This window comes from Colobus angolensis, unplaced genomic scaffold (assembly GCF_000951035.1).
Source record: "Colobus angolensis palliatus isolate OR3802 unplaced genomic scaffold, Cang.pa_1.0 Scaffold24, whole genome shotgun sequence".
NCBI classification, from domain to species: domain Eukaryota; kingdom Metazoa; phylum Chordata; class Mammalia; order Primates; family Cercopithecidae; genus Colobus; species Colobus angolensis.
Genome location: NW_012115599.1, coordinates 13,477,490 through 13,486,821, shown reverse-complemented (window position 1 = coordinate 13,486,821; position 9,332 = coordinate 13,477,490). Strand labels below are relative to the sequence as shown.

Here is a 9,332-nt window from a genome sequence, read left to right as displayed (position 1 = left end):
ACTTCTGTTTGCTTCTGAAAATGCATGTGGATTTCCAGAAATGACCCCCGCCTCCTACCCCACTTCCCACAGCCTGCTCCGGAAGTCAGTCTAGCCCCCTTCCAGCTCTCCCTTAGGGGCCTCTTTGCTGGGACAAAAGGCCCAGTGCTTTCAGCCCCCCTCCCAGAATGTGGGTCCATCTGAACGAAGGTATCCTCAAAAACAGCAGGCCTGGAGTGAGCTGCATAGCTGGGTGGGGTGTGGAAGCCAAGTCTTGCCAGGCTTTGGGACGGGAGTAAGGGGCAGGAGTTGGGGAGCACGGCCTGGTGGCTCAGAAGCGTCCCCAGGAGCTGGCTGAGCAGTGGCCATCATAAACGTTCAGAGCCAGAACTCAGGGGACCTGCATGCCTCAAGGGACTGGGTGCCACCTCTGTGCAGCTCGGAGGCTGTCAGGATGGGGCTTGAGGGCCTCCCCTCCTTGGTCTTTCGCTGCCTGAGACACCACCATTGCAGCTGGTCCTTTTGGCTTTTGAGGCCGTGATGGTCTTCCAGAAGCCCTCCTCCAGTCCTCCAGGGACCCACAAATGGCCTGGGTGGGTATCTGTTGTGCAGCAACTCTGGAGTCCAGGTTAGAAAGTGAGAAACGGCTTGGGAGCACTGGTGAGGAATAGGAGGAAGCCGCCTGGGAAGGACTGGGCGCACAGAGCAGCCTTGGCTGGTCCAGTGAGGGGGAGTCTGAGGGCACAGCAGGCTCTGCCAGCCCAGACCAGATATCTGAGGAGACCTGGCAGGGGCCACATCTGCTGTCACCCTCCTCTCTGAAGCAGAAGTGACCAGCAGGGACTAGAGGGCCCTACCAGATTCTAGGCAGGGCTGTATCTCCCCTCATCCTGGGGCTCCCTGAGGACAGGGCTGTGTCTCCCCTCAGCCTGGACTCTCTGAGCCTAAGCCAAAACTGGAACCAAATACAGCCCAGAGCTCTTCTCTGTACTCTGAGCTCACCACAGAAAGGAGGGAGGGGCTGAGAAGTGGCCCACATTTACTGGGCACCTATTTCATGTCAGACCTTACTCTAAGCTTTTTATGCACATTCCTGCATTGAATTCTCAAACGCTATCAGGCAGGTATCATTAACTCATTTGTGTTTTAGCAGCAGAGGCCCAGAGAGGTTAAGAAATTAACCTGAGGTCACACAGCGAGTAGATGGGAGAACAGCATTAGAACCTAAGTGGTCTGGCCCCAAGCTCACGGCCTCAGCCCTCTGTTAAGGCACCCAGGTAGCCATCCCTAGCAGGTGGAACGGATGCAGGAAATGGAGGGAGGAGGGAAGGGGTGCCCCATAGCAGTAGCCTGCGTGCCAGCCTGTGGGTCTCCCTGCCACATACACACTCACCCGCACCCACCTCTCTGGATCCCAGGGTGGAGTCAGGCTCGCCTGGGAAGGTCTCCAGCAGGACAGGACCCGTGGCTCTGCCCACACCTGCATGGCTCCCAGTGCCCACCGTGCTGCCACCTGCCCTCACCTGATGTCATCCTCATTGGCGAAGATGATGACTGCCCTGGCGTTCGAAGTCTCCAGGAGGCGGCGGATGATCTTGTCGAACTCGCCTGCCTTGGGCTCCCGTGGTATCTTCACCGACTGGGCGATGCACACGCCGCCTGCAGGAGGGGTACCAGTTAGTTGGGGTGGGCAGGGAGAACCGAATCTCCCCACTACTCTCCCAACACACATTCCAGGAGATGGGGGCTGGGTGCTGCCTAGGCTCCCCAGCCTGACTCCCAGCCCTGGGATCCCAGTCTCTGGATATGGGCTGTGCCTACAGAACAACTTCAGTACCAATCTTGGCTCCACTTACCAGCTGGTGACCCCGGACATGTCACTTAAGTACTCTGAGCCTCAGTTTCCCCATACAGCAGCTAGAAGCAGCACAGCATCATGCTTAGGAGCTAGACTGCCTGGGTTCAAATCTCAGCTCTGCCACTTACTGCTGTGTGACCTTAGGTCACTTACTGGACCTCTCTGTGATGCACATACATCACCTATAAAGTGGAAATAATGGCATTACCTATTTCATAGAATCGTTATAAAATAAGTGAGGTAATGCATATAAAGACAACATCCGGTACCTAGTGTTTAGTAAATGTTTATTATTTTTATTGTAACCCCCTCATAATGTTTCTTGGAGGGTTAAAGCTGGGAATAGAGCCCACCCTGAGGCGTCAGCCCCTGCTACACCCATATCCACGTGCTTCTCAGGGCTCCTGTCCCTGGGTCCCCTGCCCATCACCAGGCCCTTGGTAAGAGCAGCGTGCATGGCCACTGGCTGGAACCATCAAAAGGGGGTCAATACTTGATGTTGCCGGGATTCATGACCAGACTGGGCGGCCATCAGAGACCGTGGGAGCACTTTGTCCCAGCCAGTCCCCAGCCCCAGATGTGCCTTTCAAGTGCTGGCAGGGGACAGATGTCATCCATGTGTTTAAATCTCACCTGACCTCGTGGTACAGAGCATCTGTGGGCCATGCTTGTGTCAGCCACTGCCTTTGACAGATGAGGAAACTGAGGCTCAGAGAAGTGGCTTACCCAAAGCCACACAGTTACCTGCCCCACTGGAGTCCAGGAACTGGAGACCCCCAGAGAATAAGACCCCAGAAGCCCATGGTGGCAGTCAGTGGAAAAGCATGAGGGATTAATTTTGAAGCCGGTCCCGGTATCTAACGGCGGCTGCCCTCCTCTGGGTCCCACACAATGCCTCAAACCAAACACCTTGGCTGGGCACCCCTGGGCTTCCAAATGACCTGGAGGTCCAGGCTGGGGTCACCTGAGCCTTCTACACAGACTTGCCCCAATACATCAGAAAATTCTGTGTGGAGCTGCCAGGGGCTCAGAGTGCAGGGGACACGACTACCACCAGCCCCACAGGGCAGTGCCAGCACCCAGCTCCACCCACGGAGGGGTCCCTACCCATGGGTAGGGAGATGGCTGCCAGGGAAGGCTGCCCAAAGGCAGTGACACTGGGCTGAGTCCTCAGAGGATGCAAGTGGCCAGGCGGTAGGCATTCTGGAGAGAACAGGGTACGCTCTGGAAGGAGTGGCTGCTCTGTACCAGGCATCCTGCTGGCCTGGGCCCACAGGACACAACACACACATGCATGCACACACACGCACATGTGCACACACACAGCTCCTTAGGGCTCTCCTAAGACACCAAGAAGTCCCAAGTGCTAGAGAAGAGCATGGTTACTAGGAGCTCATGGGGAGGGGGAAGGAGCAAGGGTGCTTGGGCAGGACTGGGGTCCCTGTCAGTCTGGGGTCACAGAGGGAGCCAAGGGAGGCAGCTGCTGGCTGCATCGCTGGCCAGGCTGGCTCTCAGCTCCCAACTAAACCCTCCATATGGTTCCTTTCCACTTAGAAAGTGGGCCAATTGCGACATTTCTCCCCCCATCTGGGGAGACAGATGGACAGAGGTAAAGGCTGGACTGGGAGGAGAGGGAAGGGAAGGATGAGCCACCTGGCTCCAGGAGCGGAGAGGAAGGCAGGGGAAGGGAGTTAATTGCTCTCAAACAGGGAGAAACTGTTAGGTTAAGTCCTATTTCTGAGTGATGCTCCTCTAAGAGGATCCGTGTGATGGTCCTGCCTGGCACCTCAGGGCATATCTTGCAAGCTTCATTTTGCTGGTGAAGGAAGGATTAGGTGACCATGGCTCAGTCAGCAGGAGTGTGAGTGAGCCACAAGGTACTTCAGATGCTAGTGCAGTCTGAGGAGGGTTTGATATTCTTACAAATGCAAGAGATTCAGACCAGAGGGGAGTGCGGGCAGAGGGGGTGTGCAGAGCTCCATAATACTAATGAACATTTATGGAGTGTCCAATGCATGGGAAATGCTATTCTGCAAATTTTACATGGATTCACTCATCTGAGGCCAGTGTGATCACCACATCTCCAATTTATAAATGAGGAAATTGAGGCACAGAGAGGTTAAGTCGCTTCTCCAGGATCATGAAGATAGTCAGGGGCAGAGCTGGAGTTTGAACTTGGGCCATCTGGCTCTAGCGGCCACCTTTCAGCCAGTCATTTAATGAAGGGACAGGACTGTGGAGTCAAGGGGGCTTGTGGGCCCATGGGCAGGATGGGGCACGGCGCCCATCCTGGGGTGAGTGCCCACTGGTGTTGCTGCCCCCAGGATGAGATACCAAGTACCCGTGGGGTCCCTTTGTTTCACAGCCCTATTGTCAGCATGTCTGCTCAGGGGAGTGGGTAAAGGAACTGGCTCACAAGTCGGGCCCTCTTCTGAGATGACACAAACTCCTGGCAGTGGCATCATCTCTGCCTCAACTGATCTCTTGGTGCCTGCTGCAGCCAGAGAGGGCCAGAGCGACCCGAGAGGCCACTGAGCATCCACTGCATGCCTGGTACCATGCGAGGCCCAGTCTCAAATCCTCACACATTAGCCAGTGCTAATATCCCCATCTCACAGATGAGGAAACTGAGGCTCAGATTGTGAAATAGCCTAACCAAGGTCACACAGCCAGTGAGTGGGACTGCAATCCTGGTCTGTGTCCAGAGCCTCCCTCAGGTGGAGAGGCCCCCATTTCCTGCAGCCCCTCCCACTCCTGGACAGTTCCCTTTTCTTGCAAAGCAATGACTTCGCAGCAGCCGCTGAGAATAAAGGGGCAGTGCTTCACGAGCCAGAGCCTCTTCTGCAGCCTCTGTTGTTTAGGTGGGTTCGTGTACATGTGTGCACACACGTGTCCACACAGTCACAGAATGCACGCACTGGCACAGATCAACGTCCATCATCACCACGGCCCACCCTGTGCATTCCAGGCCATGCTGCTACAGACCCAAAGTCACACCAAGCCCACCAGCCATCCCTGTGCCCAGCCCCTGGGCCACACGGCTAACACTCCCGCAGATGCCTGTTTCAAACCTCTCCCCCGGGGGGGGCATACCTCCTCACCCTGTGCCCTTCCCCCAGTCTCTCTCATTGAATAAAATAAGAATCCATGGGTCCATACTGAGAGTAGATATAATCAAATTAAAGCCCACAAAGTCCTCAGGGAACAAGCCCACTCCGTATCTCAGGGCAGAGACTGGGGCCCTCTACTCCTCAGGCTCCAGGCATAGGACCATATGGGGAGATGGGGAGGGGGACACAGATGAAGAAGGCTGGGTGTCCCCGTGGCCTCCTTGGCTCTCCTGGGTTCCCCTTGGCAAGCCCCTGCCCAGCCTCCTGCCAGGACCCCAGCAGCCCAGGCTCCTGACAAACACCCAACTGCCACTTGCCAGCTGCAAGCTCTGCCATCCCGGCCAAGCTGGTGCCTCTGCTCGCCGGCCAGGGGCAGGAAGCCACAGCCACTTGCCAAGAAAATCTGAGCATATCAAGTCCATAGGGACCTTGGAGACCTCCTGGCCCAAGCTGAATGGAGAGTGAGGAGATGGAGGCCAGAGAGGCCTTGCCCAGGGGCGCACAGTAGCAGGGGCAGAGCCACCTCCAGACGAGGCTCTCACCACTGCACTGGGAAGTTTGGGATCCAGGCCAGCCCCTGACTGCTTTCCAGCAGGAACCGCTGTCTCTCCCAGCTCTGTGCCTCCTCCCCAGCCCGCCCAGGCTCCACACCTCCCCTTCTCCCTGGGCCGTCCCACCCATCAAAACTGACTTATGCTTGGCCCCATCCCTCGGGGCCCGCCTTTACTACAAGGCAGCTGGACACCTGATCAAGGCATGTCCATCAGAACCCTCTGCAGAACCACACAGCAGCCTCTAGTAAAGCTGAACACGCCGGCTGCCTCCAAGCCAGTGCTTCCCCGTCCACACTCATCCCCAGGGAACCCCCCGCATGTGGGCATAGGAGACCCACGCGAAGTCGCACAACACAGCACTGCCTGAAACTGCAAAAAAATGGGAATAACCTAAATGTTTTATAACAGAAGAATGAATAAACCGCAGTGTGTTTGCCCAATGGGCTATTATGGAGTCAAGATGAATAAGAGTTCTCATGTGTCAGCACGGCAAATCCTGAAATCGTACAATTGACGGACAAAAGCAAGTTGCAGCAGGATCTGTCCCATTTATGTAAAATCTAAAGACCACATATAATATTTATGAAGACGCATATATATTTGCTATACATATACGAGAAAAGGCTGCATGAGGGCAAGAGACTTTGTCCATTGTCTTCATCACACTCTGCCCAGTGCCTAGAACACTGCCTGGCACACAGCAGGTGCTCCAAAATATTTGTTGAGTGACTAAACAAGGACAGGAAGGGAACCTGCCACCTTTCAGAATCATGGTTACCTGGAGGGAGAAGAGAGGAACAGGACTGAAGAAGGTTCCAATTCAATCCACATTTTATTTCTTTAAAAAATAATCAGAATCAAGCAGATGTGGTAACATGGGACTACTCAGCAAATCTGGGCCACAGAACCCCGGCTGGATAAAACTTTTAGACATAGGTGACAGCAAGGGCGCTGCGGTCCTCATGTGGGGTCGCCTGACAGAGAACACAGCAGGGCACACCGGAGTCTCCCCGTGTTCATCTGTGAAATGGGCTGCAAGGCCGCGGCTGGCCCAAGGGCTTCCATAGGGAGGCTGCCTGCCTTCCTCCACCTTCCTCCACCTTCCTCCACGCCCGCCTGCCTGCCTAGGGCTGCCTGCCTCTCTCCTCACAGCCATGTGGTTCCTGAAATCCCATCTTCCCGTGAGAGCAGGCTGTCACCTGGCCAGCCCTCCGGGGTGTGAGCTGGAACCCTCACCACCCCAGGCTTCAGGCGTCCCCACGTGAACATGAAATAGAGACTTCGTGGGTGAAACTTGGTACCAGTTTCCTGTCGTATTTTTCAGTCTCTCCATCCTTTCCATCTGTGGTCTGGTGACCTTTCCTGGTGGTCTCCAGGCCCAGCTGACATATCTGTGTCAATGTCCACCTCCAGCTGTACTTCCCAAGGTCAGGGTCAGGTCTGTGTCTTTTCTTCCTTTCTTCCTCTCTTCCTCTCTTTCTTCCTTCTTTCCCATCTTCCTTCCTCTCTCCCATCTTCCTTCCTCTCTCCCTTTCTTCTTCATTCGCTCCCTCCCTCCCTCCATCCCTTCCTCCCTCCCTTCCTTCCCCTTTCCCTCCCTCCCTCCTCCCTCCCTTCCTCCCTCCCTCCCTTTCTTCCTCCCTCCCTCTGTCTGTCCCTTCCTCCCTTCCTTCCTCTCTCCCTCCTTTCCTCCCTCCCTTTCTTCCTCCCTTCATCCCTTCCTCCCTCCCTTCCTCCTTCCTTCCAGTGCCCTGCTCAGTTCCTGGCACAGTCAGTCCCTAAGAAACGATATTGAGTAAGACTCCTTCCTCAGGAGCTCTCAGTCTAGCTGGGAAGCAAAACCAGAAGGAAGAGCCATCACCCTGAGCAGAAGCACAAGGGGACAGTGCTCCGGGTTAGCCTGAGCAGGCAGGTGGCAGAGGAAGGGCCCCCTGGAGCCACACCCCCACTGCACGACCCCTAAGCACCATTCTTCAGCAGTCCACATTTATTGAGCATCTGCAGGCACATCTTTAGGGAAGTACAGGCCCCTCTCACATCACCTGCCTGCCTGCTGCCACCACTTTCCCTTCATGGAGCCTGCAGACGTGTACTGAGTGTCTCCTATGTGCTGGGCATGGTGTGAGACACTGGGATGCAGCCCTGCAGAGGACAGAGCCCTGATGCCATGCAGCTTGTGTCCCAAGGTGGGAAGGAACTCTAAACATCCTGGAATCGGTGCAGAGGAGGACAGGAGCAGCATGATGTGCTGGATGGAGACGGGGCTTCATCCCCTCAGTCCACCTGGATTCGCCCTGGAGAACAGGGAGGCTTAGGGCTGGGCCATGCAACTGGAGAGGCAGAGGCTGGATCTGAACTCAGGTCTGACTGTTCTCTAGGAGCTGCTGCCTTGCCTGAGACCCCAGGAATTGAGAACACTTTGGAACTCGTAAATCCCACTTACCTTCAAGGGAGGTGGGATGTGCTGCTAAATGAATTCACATTTCTGTCCTGCACCACCTGGGATTGTCCGAGCCTGAGGTGAGCTTAGGTTTACAGGAGGTCTGACCGTGGCAGGACCCTCTGAGCCCCCACAGTGCCCGGGATGCCCTCCTTGCAGCCCTTCCCCATCCTCCCTGGCATGGCTGTCCCCACCCTACCTGTCTCAAAAAGTCCTCCCGTCATCCTGCAAGGCCACCCCTCAAGCAACCTCCAGATCCCCTGCCTTCAAGGACCCACCCCCGCCCGCCACTTGTGGGATGTGCCCACTGGTGCAGTCAGCCTGGGCGGGCTGAAAAGAAAAGGCCTCCCGTGAGAGGAGCCAGCTTGTGCCCTGCCTCCCCCACTCCCTGCTGTGGGGAGACAGTCAGGGCTCCCCCAGGCTGTCACGGTGGACACTCGGCTCCAGACAAGGAAGGAGAAAAATCCTTCTCCAGAGCCCTGAGCCAGCTCCCTCTGGTCTCCAGGCCTGGCCTCTCAGGGCCCAGCCAGCCGGCCCTGAGGCCAGCAGAGACACAGGCACATCCTCGCTTTCTCTTTTCCTTAAAAAAATTTTTTTTTAATTTAAAAAAAGAGGAAAACAATGAGAAGACAAACTCTAGGAATTCAAGTGGAAAAATCCACATTATGGCAAAATGTGAAGGCAGCAATTTCCAGCGGGGTAGGGGGTAGGGAGTTACACACAGGGACAGGGGCAGGAAGGCAGGTCCCCCCAGCTCCCGTAGGGGAGGACAGAGGAGAGGACAGAGGCTGGAAGCCACCCCGGGACCCTCAGGGGCGTACACACACACACACACACACATACACACACACACACACACACACACACCTCCTTCCTTCTGACTCCCAAAGCCAGGCCCTTCCCCAAACCAGCTCTCAGGAAGGGGACCAGAAATAGCTGCTCAGAGGGCTTGGTGACTGGTGACTGCTACTTTTGTTTTCAGCTGGGAGTGAAGCCTGAATGTAAATAACGGAGCCCAGGCAGCAGTTCTATGGCCAGAGGGGGTTTCAAGGTAAGAAGGACACCAGGCCCCAGCAAAGGCCCTCCCCATGCGGCTGCTGCAGAGTGAGCTGGGTGCGAGACACACGAGGGCTGGGCTGGCTCTGGCTGGGTCTGGGACTGCACAGAGGGCCAGGCCTGGTTCCCGTCACCTATCACCCCCACCCGTCTGCTCCTGCTTGTGACCCCGCTCCCCAGCTCATCAGTCTCCAGCCGCCCAACACACTCCCAGCTTTATAACCCTTGGTGGCCCCGTGTGTGTGTGTGTGTGTGTGTGTGTGTGTGTGTGTGTGTGTGTGTGTGACCCTAAGCGCCTGCATTCTAGCCTGGGCAACAAGAGTGAAACTCTGCCT

At 56.0% G+C, this 9,332-nt stretch overlaps 1 protein-coding gene across 5 annotated transcripts in view; it reads right to left on the bottom strand.

The window, feature by feature from the left end:
* The window catches only part of GRM4 (glutamate receptor, metabotropic 4), a 135,059-nt gene that overhangs the window by 38,483 nt on the left and 87,244 nt on the right, over positions 1-9,332 (bottom strand). For all 5 annotated transcript variants that reach the window (XM_011945437.1, XM_011945435.1, XM_011945439.1 and 2 more), the window contains one exon: positions 1,503-1,638. In XM_011945437.1, the coding sequence (XP_011800827.1) occupies positions 1,503-1,638 (136 nt within the window). The remainder of the gene's footprint in view (positions 1-1,502; positions 1,639-9,332) is intronic.